The sequence below is a fragment of the Panthera pardus genome, unplaced genomic scaffold, assembly GCF_024362965.1.
Source record: "Panthera pardus isolate Hobbes unplaced genomic scaffold, ASM2436296v1 HiC_scaffold_19, whole genome shotgun sequence".
NCBI lineage: Eukaryota > Metazoa > Chordata > Mammalia > Carnivora > Felidae > Panthera > Panthera pardus.
The window spans coordinates 22,791,823-22,810,600 of record NW_026526754.1 but is presented as its reverse complement, the minus strand read 5'-3'; the positions used below and the strand labels follow the sequence as shown (position 1 = coordinate 22,810,600).

The 18,778-nt window shown below is 53.5% G+C and overlaps 1 protein-coding gene across 1 annotated transcript; it reads left to right on the top strand.

Moving 5' to 3' along the window:
- The first annotated feature begins 51 nt into the window (after window positions 1–51).
- On the top strand, window positions 52–17,816 carry EMC8 (ER membrane protein complex subunit 8). Its single transcript, XM_019412995.2, has 5 exons — window positions 52–537; window positions 8,567–8,643; window positions 15,971–16,040; window positions 16,776–16,870; window positions 17,345–17,816. Exons 1-5 carry the CDS (start codon window positions 307–309, stop codon window positions 17,502–17,504), a joined length of 633 nt encoding a protein of 210 aa, XP_019268540.1. The 5' UTR covers window positions 52–306; the 3' UTR covers window positions 17,505–17,816.
- The last annotated feature ends 962 nt before the right edge of the window (window positions 17,817–18,778 follow it).

Below are 18,778 nucleotides of genomic sequence, written 5' to 3'. Positions count from 1 at the left end.
CGTAAAAGGGCTGGTCGGGCGGCTTTACGGCGGCGTCGAGAGGCTGCTTTACGGCGGCGTCGAGAGGCTGCTCTACGGCGGCGCCCGGCCAGAAGCGCTAGTGGAGTGTGAGGCGGGCGCGTCGCCTTCTCCCCGGCGGGTTGCTGGTGTGTGGGGAGCCCAGCCCGCCGCGGGCCTCCGCCAGCCGCGGGGCCGCGCCAGGCCGCCGCCGCCTCACCCCGCTTCTCCGCTGAGTTGCCGGGCGGCCGGGCGGGGGATCCGGGCCTGAGCCGGCGCCGGGGCCTCCGGGGCCCTGCCGGGCGCAGTATGCCCGGGGTGAAGCTGACCACCCAGGCTTACTGCAAGATGGTGCTGCACGGCGCCAAGTACCCGCACTGCGCCGTCAACGGACTGCTGGTGGCCGAGAAGCAGAAGCCCCGCAAGGAGCACCTCCCCCTGGGCGGCCCCGGGGCCCCCCACACCCTCTTCGTGGACTGTATCCCCCTCTTCCACGGCACCCTGGCCCTCGCCCCGATGCTGGAGGTGGCCCTCACCCTGGTAAGCGCGGGAAGGGCGGCCTCCCCTCGGAGCGTGCGGGCGCGGCCCCGGCTGGAAGCGCGGGTGTCCGGCGGGAGCCCGGAGGCGGCCGCGGTGGCGGAGAGCGGGGTGCCCCCGCGGGCTCGGCCCGGCGCCACGGGGCCGCAGCCGGAGCGGCCGCCTGTGCGGTCGCCGTGCCCCCAGAGGCGCTGTAGGCCCGTTCCTCAAACCGGTAGCCTTTGCAGGAACGAGCTGTCGCTAACTGGGTCGGGACTCGACCGCGCGGATGCTTTGGGGACCGGGAGGCGCGGGCAGTTGTGATGAGCTGGGAGTTCGACGCTGCAGCGTGCTTCCCGCGCCGCCTCCCAGAGCCCGTTCGGTACCTGGCGTGGGTGTAGACGCCCTGGTTCCTTGGCGGGCAGTGCCCCGCGGCTCGAGAGTCCAGACGCGTTCGGAGAGGTAGTTCTGACCTGACAGGCACTCCTCCCTTTGAACGTGCGCGACCGCCGTGTAAGGAGAGCCTGCCTGTCCCCGCCCGTGGTTTTTCTTCGTCGAAGTCGTCTCTACCCGCAGCGCGGGGTTCGAACTCACGGCCTCGAGATCAGGAGTCGCACGCCCCACGGACCGAGCCTGCCGGGCGCCCCAGGGAACGCACCCATGGTTTCAAAAGCTGGAGACTGAACTTAAAAAGCCGTAGCAGACCTGCCTCTCAGCCATCGCACTTGGGTGTGCTGAGCGCCTGCTGTATGCACGTGCGGTGGGGGAGAGGTTTAGCTCACGGACCAACTGTAACGGAACTCCGGGCAGTAGTTCTTAGGGTCTGGGGATCAGCGCAGGGAAAAGACCACCTGGAAGGTCCACGGACTTGTTAAAACCTCGGAGCGGAACAAACCCGAACCTCGGAGCCGCCTCCTGAGTTGAGATACTGTTTACTTTCCGTTTAAGTACAAATATAAACTACGATCCTTAAGAAAGTTGGTTCACACAGAAGGTAGTTGAGTTCGAGAAGGTGTGGCTAGAAATGCTTTGTCCATACTTCACCCCAAGTAAAATGAGCCCGTTTCATAATTTTCCTAAATGGGTTCTCGGGAGGCGGGAAGTCCCCTTGGGCAAATGGCCCCCCAAGGCCTACGGGGCGCGTCTTTGAGGGCCTGTTAAACTGGACCATTGTGTGCATTTCTCCACATCTTCTCAGGGCAGGAGATAAATGAAAGTAGGTATTTATAAAACGCATCCTAGCTGCTCTTGAGGGGAGGTGCTGTCAGTACCAAATTGGCCCGGGGGGGGGGGGGGGGGGGGGGGCAGTTGATGCAAGTGTTTCAACCCAGCCGCCTTAATGACTCTGATCTCAAGGGAATTGCAGGTGCTTGGACATGTGAAATACAGTCACTTGCAGGGAACTAGGTTTACCAGGAGCACTGATGCAGGATTATTCAGTTTTCCAGTCGGGCGCCAGGCCTGTGCTGGGGGGCGGAAAGAAAGGGCTGTGGATCACAGCACCTGCTTGGCCGTTGATCGTGCTCCAAGCAGAAATACAGTCTCTAAGGATAAGTGCCGTATGTGGGCTGGGGCAGAAAGCGGTGAGGTCCAGGGCTGGCCCAGGCTTGCCGAGTCAGGGAAGGCAGGCTGCCTGGGGAAATGCACTTGCCAGGAAGGGCTAGGCGGGCCACCCAAGTAGTAATGGGGGGAGGGGGGCGGGGCGGAGAGAACATTCAAGGCAGAGGGGGGACGAGAAAATGGCAGAGAGGGGGAGCTAGAGCGGACAGTGTTAGGGGATCGAGGGCAGATCTCAGAGCAACCCGCAGGTCACACGGGAGTGCGGGCACCATCATGAGGACAGAGGGCCGCCACTGGAGACAGTTCCACGGGCGCATTTGTGTGCTGGAGGGATGGCTCCAGCCTGCAGCAAGGAGAGTGTTGGGAGAAGTGCATACAGGACCAGAGGCAGAGAGGTGGCCTAAACTGCAGCCTGGATGCAGAGGGGACAGGTCAGACAGAATCAGGAGGAAGACTCCACGGGACTCTGAGACCGGTGACTGATCGTAGTGTGGACATAGGGAGAAGGAAGCAAGGGTGGCGCCTCGATTTCTGACTTCTGCCTTGGACGACAGTGGTGCCGTTTGTAGAGGGGAAATGAAGACCCAGCATTGAATGTTGCAAAATGGGTCTGGAGCTTGGAAGACGGACGGGCTGGCGATGCAGGTTGGGAACCGGTAGCTTTGCAATGACTGTTGAGGCTATGAGAGCAGGTCGTGTTGGGAGGGGCAGCGTGTGGAATGAGGGGAGAGCTATGGATGGTGCCTTTACAGGGTGGATGGAAGGGGAATCGGCAGGGGAGTAGCCAGAGGGGTCTGAAGGAAACGCATGTTCTTTAAATCCATTTAAAATCCTGTGAGACGGCCTCAGTTAAGCATCCAACTTCAGCTCAGGTCATGAGCCCACCGTTCATGAGTTCGAGCCCCGCGTCGGGTTCTGTGCTGACAGCTCAGAGCCTGGAGCCTGCTTCGGATTCTGTCTCCCTTTCTCTCTGCCCCTCCCCTGCTCAGACTCTGTCGCTCTCTCAAAAAAAAAAAAAAAAAAAAAAAAATCGTATGAAATATCTAAGCGTCTTAAAGACAACTTGAACCTCACTTGGAATTGTCAAAGAATTTTTCTAATTCTTATTCTTAATTAAGCTTTGTAGAGTTAAAGGATTATAGTACTTCCATAAGATAGAAACACAATACTTGAGAGAATTAAATATACTACTAACTCTAAACAACTGCATTAGAGTTACCTTTACACAAATTTTCCCCAAGGAGCAGAGCTGCCTCCCAAACCACTTAGCTGGGGAGGGAAGATGCCCAGAGGAGACCCGGACTCTTACAATGGCCCAGTGCCACCAGCTTGTTAAGAGGGAAAGGGGCACCCTGTCCCTCTCCCCCTGCCCCTCCCCCACTCACGCTGTCTAAAGAGAGGGAAGGGGGTACTGCCCGGGGCCCTGTTTGATCTTACCCGCCGCCCTTTTCCGTTCTGCCCTCACTCTCCACTTCGAGCACTTCCCCAAACATGCCCTTCGGTGTTTGAGTCTCCCGTCCCGCAGAGTTAACGTCTGCGCTAGATTCTGGGCCTCAAGTTCTGTAAGCAGTAAGAACAAGCTGGGGCTCCGCCCTTGCCCAGCGGTGGTGGGTTACGTTGGCCTCTCTTATACTGACCTACCCTGAATCACAGCCCCAGCCTTAGACAGGTGTGAAAAAGATGCCGATTGAGTACAAATTAAGTAACTCTCAGAGCAAAGTTACAAGGGAAAATTTGCGATTTGAGTCTATCCAAAAAAATTTTATCACAATTAACGTATTTCAGTTTATGCCATTCAGCTTTTGACTTAGCAACTTTATAACCTGAGGGCGGTGAAAGGTCTCAGCATACGGAGCCACAGTTTATCAGTATTTCAGCTATGGAAGATGCGGTTTTAATAAAGCTTCTAAATCCATGAAACTGCATAAACGAGGCCTCATTCTCATGGCTTTTTTCTATTCAGGGAGTCTCATATTGTAATTATTTTTAGTAACTGGGAAAGGCTGACTTGATAAGCAGTCCATCAAAGGGCAACATCAGATTCCTTTGAAAAGCTTTTCATTATAATTTTCCATTTAAAAAAAAAATCCTTCCATTTCTGGGTGCTTTTCATTTTTTTTTTTTTTTAAGCACTTATGCCTGTTATTTATCCTTATAACCCTTTGACGTAGGTAGTGACGGAATTATTTCTAATAGCGAAAACCCATAAAATGTTAGCAGGAAAATCAGTGTGGACCTGCTGTTTCTCTAATCCCTTTTTGTCCTTTTGCCCTCAGTTGATTTCCTGGTTCTGCGGAGCAACTTTTGATTACATTCCGCTGAGATGACTTTCTCAATGGCCGGTTGGTCTAACCACCTTGATTCTTGTCCGGAATTCTTTCTGCTGCCTCCATGTGTGCCTTCTCTGTGCTCATTGGCATGGGCCGCTGTCCTCCGGCTCTTTCCTAAGCCCCCTGCCTACTCTGCCTGGTTACCTCCAGAACATTCACAGCTAGCCTGGGAGACGGAGATGGTTTGCTCCAGGCCCTCTCTTCGTTTCTTCCCTCTGAACTTCACCCTCGCCCCATCCCATGTACCTCCAAAGCTCTTTCACGGAGCCAGCTGCTTTCCATCCCGCGGAGAATCAGCACCCAACTTTTCTTCTCGATGCGTCTAGCCCTCCCCTTAGGCTCCCAAGACCTGCTTGTTGCCGCAGACGGCAAGGCTCCCAGACACCCCCAGCTTGTGGGTGGCACGTGTGGGAGTGATGCCCTCCTCAGGGTGGCTCTCCTCCTGCCTTACCTGCTTTATGGCGATGGCAACGGCACGGTCGCACGAGGGAGGTAATACTGCTATGAAAATGATAATGTCACACACGCGTGTTAGCAAGTTTGCAGAGAGAAGCTGGTAATTCTTTGTGCACAGCTGAGCTGGCAATGAACGAGTGGGGCCTGGTGCCTTTAGTCGTTCTCCTATGTGTCTGACACGGAACAAGCCAGAAAAGGCACTTGGCAGAGGGTGTGGCAGGCTCATGCCACGGTAAAGGTGTCCTCCTTTTGCCTCTGACGGGTAAAAGAAACCACAAGAGTAAATATGGAATTCAGACCCTGTGTGCGGAGCCTGTCGTCCTGAGCTGTGGTCCTCGTGTGGATTGTTCACGGGATGCGTGGTGGGACAGCAGGGACCGTGGAAGTGGACTCACAGAGAACGGAGATCAGACGCCAGCCGCTCAGTTCTTCTGCCTTGCCCTGCCCCACTTCGGGGCGAGCTGCCTCTTAAATCCACTGAGGCTTTTCTTAACAAGCCACTTGGGCTTTCTGAGGATTCGGAAGCCCCTCACCGCCTGCCCGCCCCCTCCTTGCCTCCCCTGTTCACACTGCTCGTCTTCTGCTCACCGGCTTTTACTGCCCTCCGGGACACTCACCTGATGAGGTCTGGTTCCATTTTTGAAACCATCAAAGAAAACTCTTCCATCTTATTAAAACGTGTTCACTCTGGGGCGCCTGGGGGGCTCAGTCAGTTAAGCGTCTCTCTCGATTTTGGCTCAGGTCACGATCTCACGGTCCGTGAGTTCGGGCCCCGCATCCAGCTCTCTGCCGTTAGCACGGAGTCTGCTTGGGATTCTCTCTGTGCCCCTCCTCTGCTTGCGTGCTCACTCGCTCACTCTCTCAAAATAAGCAAATAAATAAACATTTAAAAAAAAAACCTTTTTTTCCACATCCGCCCTTCTGTATTTTCAACTGTCTGTCTGTCTGTGGGCCGTGGACGTGGGTGTGCATGTCCATCACAGGCATCCTCACAGCAAGCTTAGTTGTCCTTGTTTGAATCGTTCAAAAGTTTTAAAACCAAGCCAGAGCCTTTATGAACGGGCTCACTTTTAGGGCAGCCTTTTCAGAGAGTTTTAGAAGCTCGAGGTCATGATGCTGTTTTTCTGCTGAAATTGATTCGACCACCGTGTTTGTCACAAGAATCGCCTTCACGTCAGTTACTTTCCGTGCTCCCTGAGCACAGATACAGGTGATCCCACCCACCTGTGTCTGCTGAGGGACATGTCCTGAACTGTTGCCTCCAGCCCAGGATCGGATCAGGAGCAGCTGAGACAGCTCACGGGGTGGTCAGAACAGCAACAGGCAGCAGGTAGTGGTCCTTGTACTAAACGTAGCTGTGGTCAGCCAAAAATGATCCCCTGGCGTGTCCACACCCTAATACTTGGAACCCATGAGTATGTGACCTTACTTGGCAAAGGGGACTTTGCAGATGAAATTAAGGATCTTGAGGTGGGGAGGCGAACCTGGGTGATCTGAAGAGCCCGGTGTAATCACAGGGTTCTTTTAAGGAGGAGACAGGTGGGGCAGTACAGGGAAAGGAGAGGTGATGACAGAAGCAGAGGTCAGGGTGGTGCAGCCCCCAGTCAAGGAATGCGGGTGACCTCTAGATGCTGGACAAGGCAAGGAGGAGATTCTTCCCTAGAGTTTCCAGAAGGAATCAGCGCTGCCGACCCATTTTAGATTTGTCTCCAGTTCTGACTGGCTAGAAGGACAAGCCTCACCAGAGAGCCAGGAGAGGGCCTCTCAAGTGGCTAGCGAGGACGCACTCAAGAGGCTGGTCTTTGAATAGAAGTAAAAGCTGAGAGGGCGGGCTATGCTGAAGGGGCTAACCGTGTGGGTTTGAGTTCAGGGAATGGGGCCAGATGCCAAAGTTTAGAGCTGGGCTATGTCGTTTGGTGCTACAAAAAAATAGTTTTAGAAAAAAATGAAAGAAGTTGCTGCTGTAAGTACCAACAGAAAGTTTCTGGGACCCGTGCCTTTAAGAAGTGATAGAAACAAAATACAAGTGATTGTGGAGTACTTTGCAGCAAAGTTACAGCGAAAGAGCCATTATAAATATTGGAGACATAGCCTTAATCTTTTGGGTGGATGACCAAAACATCTAATTGGTTCATTGAGCCTTGGTTTTGACCCAATATGGTAATTCATGAGCTCTTAGGAGGCCAGAATTATTATTCTAATCCTTGTGCGAGCAGGGAACCTTGGACTGGGACCATCTGGTAATATCTGCTTTTAGTCACAGAGGACGCTGCCTGAGCCCCAAACCAGAATTCAGGAAAAAGAGCAGTACAGCTGTTTTTGTTTTTTGGTTTTTTTTTTTTTTTTTTAAGGAAAGAAGACTATTTTTAACTAGTTAATTTACTATGAAAAAACTGAGAATCAATTTTATTTCCTCTTCTGATTGAGAATAGAATTTACTGCAGTATGTTATTAAAATTCCATTACGGGGGGCGCCTGGGTGGCTCAGTCGGTTAAGCGGCCGACTTCGGCTCAGGTCACGATCCCGCGGTCCGTGAGTTCGAGCCCCGCGTCGGGCTCTGTGCTGACAGCTCAGAGCCTGGAGCCTGTTTCCGATTCTGTGTCTCCCTCTCTCTCTGCCCCTCCCCTGTTCATGCTCTGTCTCTCTCTGTCTCAAAAATAAATAAACGTTAAAAAAAAAAAAAAAAAAACCATTATGGCAGGGGCACCTGGGTGGCTCAGTTGGTTCAGCGTCCGACTTCAGCTCAGGTTGTGATCTCGCAGTTCATGGGTTCGAGCCCCACGTCGGGCTCTCTACTGACAGCTTGGAGCCTGGAGCCTGCTTGGGATTCTGTGTCTCCCTCTTTCTCTGCCTCTCCCCTACTCACGCGCGCTCTCTCTCTCTCTCTCTCTCTCTCTCTTTCTCTTTCTCTCTCTCTCAAAAATAAACATTAAAAAAATAAAATATTTTTTAAAATTCCATTATGGCTAAGCAGGAGGACCTTTTGTTGTTTTTCATAATGGCATTAGACCTGCCAGAAGCTAAATCTGATGAGAGAAGAGTGGCATTATAAAATGGACAAAAACTTTGAAAGTCGGCCACCGTGCTCCCGTTTAAAAGCATGCCACAGGGAATTGAGTGCACGTGCATACACACCCCCACCTGCCTCTGCCCACAGATGTCGGTGGCCTGTTTACCCCACATCCCAGCATAAAGTGTTTTCATGGTTTGTTGCTAGGAATACAGAAATTTAAATAGAATATAAAAAAACTTGGTTTCAAGAGACCGAGATTTCCATTGTGGCTCTGCCCCGGCTGTGTAAATGTATAGGTTTAGTTTGCTTCTCTGTGAGAGATCGATTTCCGGCATCTGAAGGCTTGCTCAAGCCCCAGGATGCGTCCATTCTTTATATCTGACGAGGAGGTGGGTAAACATGGTCCCCTCCTTCACCTCCCTGCAGTGCTGCCCCTGTGCAACATGTGTGGGCATTGGGGCCCCTCAGCGAGAGTGATGTGGCCTCCCGTGGACCATGGACAGCAAGCTAGTGTGGCCTTTCTCGTGGGAGCACCCATTTTCTTGTAGCTTTCTCCTGGGGACGAGGATTCAGGGATTATACTGTGTCTTGTCCGGGCGGGGAGGGCGGGGGGCAAGGTCTCCTGTGTTTATTAAGAGGTGACATTTAAGAGAAAATCATTCATCTGTTATTCCCAATGTTTGTCTCTTTCAGATTGATTCATGGTGCAAAGATAATAGCTATGTGATCGCCGGTTATTACCAAGCTAACGAACGAGTCAAGGATGCCAGGTATGTCCAAGCCACAACCCTCTGGTGTGAAAGAACGATCATGTGACACACAGTCTCTGATGCGCCTCTTGACCGTCGGTAGGCTCTGTGAGAACAAACCCCTCCTCGCCTTCCGTGCTCGTTTATAGCGTCTGAGAGGAGCTGCGGTGTGGTTAATTTCCGAACAGAAATTGTGACACTTGCATTAATTTGGAATTGAGATTTGTGTAATCTGTGTTTTGCTTGAAGGGAATTCACACAATGAAAGCGACAGTCAGGGGCCTCTGATTCCGATCCCAGCTAGGAATGGTGTAGGGCCGAGCATTAGGAAAGACTGCTGCCGTCTTTGGGCACAAATAAAACCACTTTTGGGTTTGGTGCTCTTAGGGTCTGTACCGTAATGAGGATGTAGTGTTTGCAGCTTCCTTCTTGTGGGCCCCTGGTTCTCACTAGTGAGCAAAGGCGAGGACGTGGCTCGTTTTCTGCGTTAGTCTCCTCCTCCACAGAGACAGGGACGGCACACTGGATGTTCGCATAACTTGAGGGCCGGTCTGAGGGTCGTTTCCGAAGGTCTGGGCAGCGTGTAAGGGAACTCACCAGAGGGGAGGGCTCGGACAGAAGGCGGCACCACCAGCCCTGCGCCTAGAGGGACCGAGGGGAAGAGGGCGGTAAGGACGTGCACCGCAAGAGAAGCAGTCCCTCTACGGACACGGCCAGCAGGGCAAGCCCCAGAGGAGTCGGTGCTCTGATCTCCCTGTGATTTCCTTCAGCCGGAAACCAGGCACAGACGGGAGGTGCCCGGCACGGCCCTCTCGCTCGGCTCACGTCGTCAGGCAGAGCCACTGACTCCGGCGTCCAAGCAGTTGGGGGCTGCAGTGGACGGTCCCAGAGTTCCTGGGATGCCCGGAGTGCACCCACTTGCTCAGCATAAGTGAGGGAATGGACTCAGGAGCACTTTAGGAAATAACGCAGTGAGCCGGTGACCAGGCGTTGCTGTCATTGATGAGACACAGACGTGCTTCAGGGACTGGGTGCGGGCAGGACTCACGGGGAGGCAGGGTGACCAGCCAAGTGCTGGGCTCCAGACAACCCTGGCGAGAGCCCCTGCTTGGATGGCAACATGCAGGGCCTCTGTGGTCCCGGGAACCACCACTCCTCCACGGGCCCCTTCTGCGTGTGATCCCATCGGCCCCCCGCGCATTGATGGCACCACGGCTGCGTCTCTGATCCAGACCTGTTCACAGGGCCCTTGTGGTCTCCGTCTTTGTTACGTGAAAGACCGGGCCCAGAAGGACCGGCCCAGGGCCACACGCACGCCGTGAGGGTGGTGCAGAGGCTCTCGCAGCGAGAGCAATGAGGAGCTGCTCTGTGGGGATGACCGGGAAAGCCCTCGGGGAGCGGTGTCGTCTGAACGGGGCACCCGGGAGTGGGCTTGTCAGGTTCACGTGTAGAGAGAGGAGGGAAGAGCGTCCAGAGAGGGGACGGGTGAGGTAGACACCGGGCAGAAGTGGGCAGGAATCCAGGGCACACACGGAAGGAAATGCTGGGAAGCAGCCCTAGAAAGGTCGGGCTCTAAGGCCTCTGGACCTGCACTTTGTAAGCAGTGGGGAGCTGTCCTCGGAAGGAGGTTTCCTGAACCGAGCAATTCCCTCCCACAGGTGCTCTCACAGAAAGGCGAGGAGAACAGGCAGGAGGTAATGGCACCAGTGTGTTAAGTGTAGAAGCCTCCCTTTCCTTCCCCCCCCAGCACACTCCCAAACCCCGGCCTAGCGTGGTTGCCCCACGTGTGTGTGCACGGCTCTCATCTGCGCGCCTGTGTGGCTCACGGCGCCTCCGTCTTCCTGCCTCTATTTGGACCTCAGCCCAGCCCAGCCCAGCCCAGCCCTCTCCTACCCAGACACCATTTTCATGCGACTCATAATCTAGACTTTCCCATTTCCTTCACCTGCTCTGCTCGGGAGGTTTTGCATTCCCTCATCTATGTCTGTTTACGTGCCTGCTGAGAGGCCCTTGTCAGATCTGTAGGGGGAGTAAAGAGAGCTGGGGGACAAGAGGGCCTGTTACCCTTTAGTCCCTTCGGATGAGTCTCTGCGAGATTTGGGGGGGGGGGGGGCGCTTATCCTCCCGGTGTGTGTGCCGGGACTGCGTGTCGTCCTTTCCAACCCTCACGACACTCCGGTGGACAAAGTCCGTGCAGACACGGTCACTGCACAGACGCCACACACAGCTTGGAAGCTCAGGAGCTACCGTTACGCTAACGTCCGTGTCCAAAACCATCTGCCGGGAAAACCTTCACTTGTCTCTCAGCCAGGCCTAACTTCAGATGTGTCCTTCTTTTAGAAATACCAGCTGATTGACTGTCTCACAGCCTGGGCCTTACAGTCAGGTACACTTGGATTCGAAGCATAGATGACTTACTGATTCGCCTCTTTGGGCTGCAGTGGTCCTGTCTGTAAAATGGTGGTAACAGCTCACGCCTCAGAAGCCGGTCTTGAGGACAAAGTGAAGCAACGTATATCATGTTTAGCTTTGTGCTTGGTTGGAAGTGCCAGCTTTGGGCTGTTACTATCACTAGTCCTATGATTGCTTTTTCCAAAAAAGGATCATTCAAATGTACTATTAGGACTATACCAAAAGAAAAAGCTTTTGCGCAGCCGAGGAAACCACCAACAAAAAAAGGCAGGCGAGTGAGTGAGAGAAGATGTGTGCAAATGACATAACCCATAAGGGGTTAATATCCAAGATGCAGAAAGAACTTCTACAACTCAACACTCCCCCCCCCCAAAAAAAAATAATAAATAATGAGCAGAGGACCTGAATAGACATTTTTCCAAAGAAGACGTACAGAAGGCACAACAGTCCCAACGGAGAGGACGCTTGGCATCGCTCATCATTAGGGAAATACCAATCGAAACCACAATGAGATGTCCCCTCACAGCTGTCAGAATGGCTAAAATCAACAACATAAGAAATACCAAGTGTTGGTGACGATGTGGAGAAAAGAGGACGTGTTGGTGGAGAATGCAAATTGGTGCAGCCTCTGTGGAAGCAGTGTGGAGGGTCCCCAAAGTTAAAAATAGAACCACCATATGATCCAGCAATTCCACTACTGGGTATTTAAGGAAAACGAAAACACTAATTAGAAAAGATACATGCACCGCTGGCCGCAGCACTATTTACAGTAGCCAAGACCGTGGAAGTAACCTCAGTGCCCATCAGTAGATGAACAGATATGGAAGGTGTGGTATATACACACATAGAATAGTACTCAGCCATAGAAAATGAGATCTTGCCATTTTGACAACATGGATGGACCTCAAGGGTATTATGCTAAGTGAAATAAGTCAGAGAAAGACAAATATCATATGATTTCACTTACATGTGGAATCTTAAACTCTTGGGGCACCTGGCTGTCTTGTCAGTGGAGCATGCGATTCTTGATCTCGGGGTTGTGAGTTTGGGCCTCATGTTAGGTGTAGAAATTACTTAAAAAGAAAATCTTTTTAAAAATAATAGGGGTGCCTGGGTGGCTCAGTTGGTTAAGGGTCTGACTTCGGCTCAGGTCATGTTCTCGCAGTCTGTGACTTCAAGCCCCACGTAAGACTCCGTGCTGACTGCTCAGAGCCTGCTTCGGATTCTGTGTCTCACTCTCTCTGCCCCTCTGCTGCTCATGCTGTCTCTCTTACTCTCAAAAATGAATAAATGTTTAAAAAAAATTTGTTAATAATAGTAATAAATATAAATAACGAATAACTATTAAATACAGGGGATAAGCTGGTGGTCACCAGAGGGTAGGTGGGCGGGGGGATAGGTGAAATAGATGAAGGGGATTAAGAGGTACAGACTTTAAGTTACAAAATAAATGAGTCACAGGGGGCACCTGGGTGGCTCAGTCGGTTAAGCATCTGACTCTTGATTTTGGCTCAGGGTGTGATCTCACAGTTCTTGAGTTCAAGCCCCACATCAGGCTCTGCCCTGACAGCACAGAGCCTGCTTGGGATTCTCTTTCTCCCTCTCTCGCTCTCAAAATAAATAAATAAAATTTAAATAAATAAGCCACAGAGATGAAAAGTACAACATAGGAGACATAGTTGTATTTTTAATGTTTTATTATTTATTTTTGAGAGTGAGAGAGACAGAGGACGAGCAGGGGAGGGGCAGAGAGAGAGGGAGACACAGCATCCGAAGCAGGCTCCAGGCTCCAGGTTCCGAGCTGTCAGCACAGGGCCCGACGCGGGGCTCGGACCCATGAACCGTGAGATCATGACCCGAGCTGAGATGAAGAGTCGCACACTTAACCGACTGAGCCACCAAGACACCCCAGGAAACATAGTTTTTTAAAAAACCAATCCATATTTTAATATTTTGAGGTGTAACATGTTTGTAGCTATTTTATTAAGCTTAAGGGCATCATGTCAAGTTTTATTATAGTACTTGATAATGACTGGTGTTTTGCTTCCTAATTTGGATTACACGTGGGGAACGTCAGTACCAGGCACAGCGCCCTGGCCTGAGGTTAGATGCTCAAAAAAAAGCATTTAGGTCGAGAATGTGCGATCTCAGTTCAAGCAAATTTCTGGCTTTGCGAGTGGGGAAGGGTATTGGCAAAGGGGTCTCTGCCTCCAGGGTGCTCCTGCAGGTTTATTTGAGCCGAGTCTTGACGGGAACAAGGGGGTGACCCGGCCTAGGAAGAAGCAAGGGGGTGACACTGCTCCCATAAAGTGACAGTCCTACATTAGGAATGCAGTCAGGGGTGAGGCTGGTCAGGATTTGAGAGTAAGTGCGTGATGCCAAAAACTAAAGTGGCATTTCTTTCAAATACTTTTTCTACTCATTAACTACAATTTGACTTTTTTCAAAAGAATGCATTTTATTTTTTTTTTTTAATTTTTTTTTTTTCCAACGTTTTTTATTTATTTTTGGGACAGAGAGAGACAGAGCATGAACGGGGGAGGGGCAGAGAGAGGGGAGACACAGAATCGGAAACAGGCTCCAGGCTCCGAGCCATCAGCCCAGAGCCTGACGCGGGGCTCGAACTCACGGACCGCGAGATCGTGACCTGGCTGAAGTCAGACGCTTAACCGACTGCGCCACCCAGGCGCCCCAAGAATGCATTTTAAATTTGAGTTTTGGGGCATCTGAAGAGGTAGTTGTTGTTTTTAACGGATGTTTCTTGACCCCTTCCTGATAAAAGTCGCTAGCTACTATGAGTGATCATCATAAATGTTAGGACGATGGTTTTAGAAGTGTCTTCATGGCAGAAGCTTCACGAGTCTCAGATCACTTACTTAGCAAACACCGACTTCCTTTCTCTGCATCCGAGGCGTGAGTTAGGGACGTCAGATTGTGTCTGGCCCGCGTTTCATGGGTGAATAGGCAGGCCTGCTCCGTGGCTCCAGTCCCCCTCCTTGCCATTCGCCACTCGAGCCGTGGTCACTGGGCGCCTGCCGGCTCCTGGTAAATGCGGCACGGCCGTGCATCCCTTGCCAGGCTTTCCGCGGTGGCCTGGGGGACAGCAGCCCCTGGGGCCCATTCTCCTTCAGACTGCTTTGTTGTTTTTGCGTCATTTTTTCTAATCCTGCAGACTTACAGGCATCACATCACTGCAAATTCTCAATTTTGGACGTGAAAATGGAGTAATTAAATAAAATAACTCATTTTCCTAAGACATTATTAATCGGACTTTTTTTTTTTTTTTTTCCCAGCTCAGTCACAGCATAATCCTATGTTTCCTTAGGTAAACCCCATAATTATCCATGTGTTTTTGTGGCCGTTAAAATATATTACGTCTCCGTCCTGGGTTCAAAAAGCTGAGACTCTCCGTTGTGCGGGGCAAAAATGAGATGCACAGAAAGATCTGTGCGCCAAGGGTTAGGCGTTAAAGCGCTTCAGGAATAAACAGAGTTTAGAGGCAGGCCAGACGGACCCCCGCCAGGGCAGCGTGGCGAGAAAAGAGTTTTCTGGGCATCATGGACGGGAGGGGATTCGGTAAGCAGAGAGCAGGTTGGAAGGGCATCCCAAACAGGGAACAGTGTGAGTGCCGGGGGAGCACGCGAGGGAGGCCGTATGCAGGCCGTTGCACTGACGTTAAAGACCCACAAAGCACTGCTCCCGTGTGTAGGAACGGTAGCTGGTCCACAGGGAGAAAGGCTGGACGCACGGAGCTGAGCACAGTGGGCTCTTGTCTCCCAAGCTTTGATGAGTCGCGGGAAACAGACCGGAAGTTTCATTTTAGGAAGTTTGATCTGAAGATACACGAGATAAGAGCCTAGAAAACGAGGCCGGTTAGGAAGCAGTTTTGGAAAAACCCAGGTGTAGGGTGACAGCCTGAGCACGGTGAGTGGGAGGAGGGCAGAGGAGGCCGAGGCAAGGGAAGAGTCTCCAGCACCCGGTGAGGGTCAAGGGGGAGTGGGCAGGCAGAGAAAGTAGAGCGGGAGGTTCCAGCTGGGCCGCAGGGCCGGGGGGGAGGACGAGGGTGCTTGGCAGGCCTCCGGGGTGCAGACCCTCGAAGGTAAGGGGGTGGGTACCCCGGTGGCCCGAAGAGACAAGACTGCCGGCTTATTAAAGAGTGAGATTGGTTGAAATTTAAGAAACACGGGTGAAAGGAGACAGGTTGGACAGAGGGAACCAGGCAAATAGTGTTTTTTCCCATGGAGGAAAAGACCGGCTCAAATTTGGAGCGGGGCAGGGGCCACTAAAGGAGACCCCTGAGGAGGAGGTCTGCGTGGAGGGGCCCCCGGCTGCGAGGAGGCCTCTGCCTGAGATGGGATCAGAAAACAGCCAGGGCGGCGAGGGTAGTGCAGGGATGATGCGGGGGCCTCTCTAGTCTGCTCTGTGGACTCAAGGGTGCAAGTTGTCACTTACCGAGGTCGGGATGGGCCGGAGCCAGCGATAGGAGGCTGACGAGCGTGGAGAAGATTTGGAATGGCCTAGAAATGTTTAAACTTAAAAAGACAAGGCGGCCGACTCCATTGCCAGCAGCCGAGAGGTAGATGGAGTCCCTCTGTGAGCAGGTGTGTGATGAAGCGGGCGGCCAGGGAGGCGTCAGAGGGCGGGAGCTCCGAGCGTGTGCTGCGCTCTCCTCTCCGCTGGCTCCAGGGGGCCCTTCTGCCGGAAGGCAAGGGCCCGCTTCGCGCCGTGCTCCCCGTGGCCCGACGGCACTCCCTACCCTCGGCACAAGTCCCTGCGGCTGACCGCGACGGCCAGAAGCCGCCCTGGCAGGCGTGACGAGCGCGCACGGGTTACCGGCACCGCCCTCTGCCTCCGTGCGTGTGAGCCCTGCCCCGGGGGAGACTGTTGGACGGCGTCGACTAGACCGACTGTCAGCTCACTGCCGCGTCTTTTGCAGTCCGAACCAGGTTGCAGAGAAGGTGGCCTCCAGAATCGCCGAGGGCTTCGGCGATACCGCCCTCGTCATGGTGAGTCACTCTTGGGCTCTGTCGCGTTTTCTGTTGCCGGACCGGCTGCCGAGCGTTCTCTTGCTCACGCGGAGCCTTCTCGTGTGAGCGGTCTCCTCTCCGCAGAGGCTCAGGCCAGTGCCGCCCTTCGCGGCCTCCTCCCGGCTGCAGGCCCGCAGGCGCAGTGTGAATGCCGCCGGGGCGCGGCCCACTCCACGCCTCCAGGAGGGCGGTCGTTCCAGCTCAGTGGTCCTCAGAGTGGGGCTCTGGGCCAGCGGCATCGGGACCACCTGGGAACGTGTCGGAAATGCAGATTCTCAGGGCCCGGCAGGCTGCTTGAGTAAGCTTCCAGATGATTCTGATGCGCGCTCAAGCGTGAGAGCCGTTGAATCAGAGCAGCCGACGGCCCAGAGGGAAGGAAGAAGTCAGGCAGACGCTAGCAAACACCAAACCCTTGGTACACAAGCTCAGTTCAGACAGACTCCTAACAGGGGGGCAGAAGCTCTGCTTTTGTGAGAAAGCTGTGAAGTACTTACTGAGCACTTATTCTCCGTAACAGTTAGTCTCGGGCCACTCGAGGTGTGATTGCACGCGTCGGGTTTGCGGAGTCCGCGCACCGTGTGGGGGTTTCTGTCCGGGCCGGGGCTTCCGCTGCCGCCTCGAGCCACGAGGAGGCGCCTGAGGCCTTCCACCAGGGTGCCGGCTGCCGCTCCCCGTCAGCTCTGTTCACGAGCGCGTCCTTTGTCTTGTGCGCAGGTGGACAACACCAAGTTCACGATGGACTGCGTGGTACCCACGATCCACGTGTACGAGCACCATGAAAACAAGTGGCGGTGCAGAGACCCACACTAGTGAGTGCCGTGTCCTCGGGGCGGCCCCGTGCGGTGTGCTGGGGGCTGCTCCCACGGGAAAGCCGGCCCGGCCTCTGGTTTCGAGAGAGCGTATTCTCCAGGGGGGTGTACAAACCTCACACAGAAAGCGTGCATGCTCCCTGGCTCCCGAGAGAAGCTGGGCGCTACTCCGGGGTCCCCGCCCCGCCCCCGGGCCCCCTCTTTCGGGCCTCTGCTGTGGTTATTTATAAGCACTCTGAAAGCATCTGCCGTCCCCCTCCGGCTTCTTCACAATTTCGTTCGGAAGGGGCTCCTTCGTTTCTCAACCATGCCCCGTGCTCTTTAGGCACATCTTTGTTGAAAACATTCGTGGGTGCTGGCATCCGTGACTGTCGTCCTTTGTCCCACTGTGTGTGTGGCCGGTTTTCTGTGTGCTCTGTTGGAAAGCCACCTGTTCTTTGCCGAGGGCCTGATCTCTCCTGTTTCGCCTTGTAGTGATTACTGTGAAGACTGGCCAGAGGCCCAGAGGATCTCCGCGTCGCTCCTGGACAGCCGGTCGTACGAAACACTTGTGGATTTCGATAACCACCTAGATGACATTCGGAATGACTGGACAAACCCGGAGATCAATAAAGCTGTCCTGCACCTGTGCTAGGGAGGGCTGTTAGCGACTGCTGTCTGGCTATGTCCACTGCACAGAAGAAGAAAGCTATTTTTCAGTGTAAATAACATCTCTCCTATAGCCCGTGTGGAGAGCTGGCCGTTCTCAGAGGCGGCACGTGTCCTGACAGAGGGCAGGATGTCCCTCTGCCGGCTTTTTAATGCAGTCGCCAGAAGAGGGGCGGAGTGTCCCATCCGACTGCCCCTGTGGAGTCCTTCCCAGTTGTCTGTTGCTCTAATCCTCCAGATCAAAGCTGTTTCTGCCTGTCCAAGATTGTTCCTATTAAACAGTTTTAACCTTTTATAATCTGGAGAGAATACTTCTTAAGTCTTACGAACTACCTTTAACAGAAAAAGCCCAGATCTTGTACTTGAGTGTTTGTGACTTTTCGTCCCGTTTGGGTTCGTGTCCGGTCCCGGGATCGGGTGCATGGCGGGCTGGTGTCCGCGGTGGGGAGCCTGCAGCCCTGAACCGCGCGGCCCCACACCCGTCGGGCGCACGTCGCTGCCGCGACCACACAGTGGGAACGATGCCACTGTCGCCTGAGAAACCTTCATCGTGAAGGGTGAAAACAGCCACTGCTGATAGTAGGAATTCGCGCGGGAGCACGGTTGTGATGCTTCTCAGTCAACCAGAAAGCTCGTGAGCCTGTGGGACCGAAAAAGGGAAAAGGGAACCGTATTAAGATGACCTTTGAAAGGCGGAAATCAGTCCCAACTCCTAACTCACTCGCATGATGATCCAAATGGTTCTGATCTGTTCTGTAATTGTTTCTTTTGTATTTGAAGCAACAAAAGCAACACCGAACTTAGACTCCCCACGCTTCACAGAGCGCTGCGAGCTCTGTGGTCGGAACAGGTGGTCAAGCTCTGTAATGCAATCCGAGGAGAGGACGAGGGGGCTCTATGGTACCGCGGCATTTTTTCTCTCCTGCAGGAGTCCTTTTCTCCGCCCTTTCTTCAGACACCCCTCCCCCTTAGCTTCTGAAGCTGGCGTTCCTTCACGTGAGGACGCGGACACAGGGGTGACGGGTCGGAGAGCGGGGAGCCGTCTCGTTCCGAGTGGGTCTGTGTTTGTTTCAGAAAGGGAGCATTTACCACCAAAGAAAGCTCTTTTCCTGGGATTAAAACCAGCACGTGCTACAGCGGCCCAAGGCCAAGGGGAGCTGGCAGAGCTGGGTGGCATGAAGGTGTGGCCAGGGCTGTAACTCGGGAGGCATTTTAAAGACCGACTCTTGCTGTACCTTGTGTTCACCTCTCTGTGGGATC

What these genes read in the sequence shown, in the direction of transcription:
- EMC8 (XM_019412995.2), top strand. Translation starts at nt 307, where the DNA reads ATGCCCGGGGTGAAGCTGACCACCCAGGCTTACTGCAAGATGGTGCTG. An exon ending in TGGAGGTGGCCCTCACCCTG is followed by an intron (nt 538 to 8,566) that starts GTAAGCGCGGGA and finishes TGTCTCTTTCAG; the next exon opens with ATTGATTCATGGTGCAAAGA. An exon ending in GCGATACCGCCCTCGTCATG is followed by an intron (nt 16,041 to 16,775) that starts GTGAGTCACTCT and finishes TCTTGTGCGCAG; the next exon opens with GTGGACAACACCAAGTTCAC.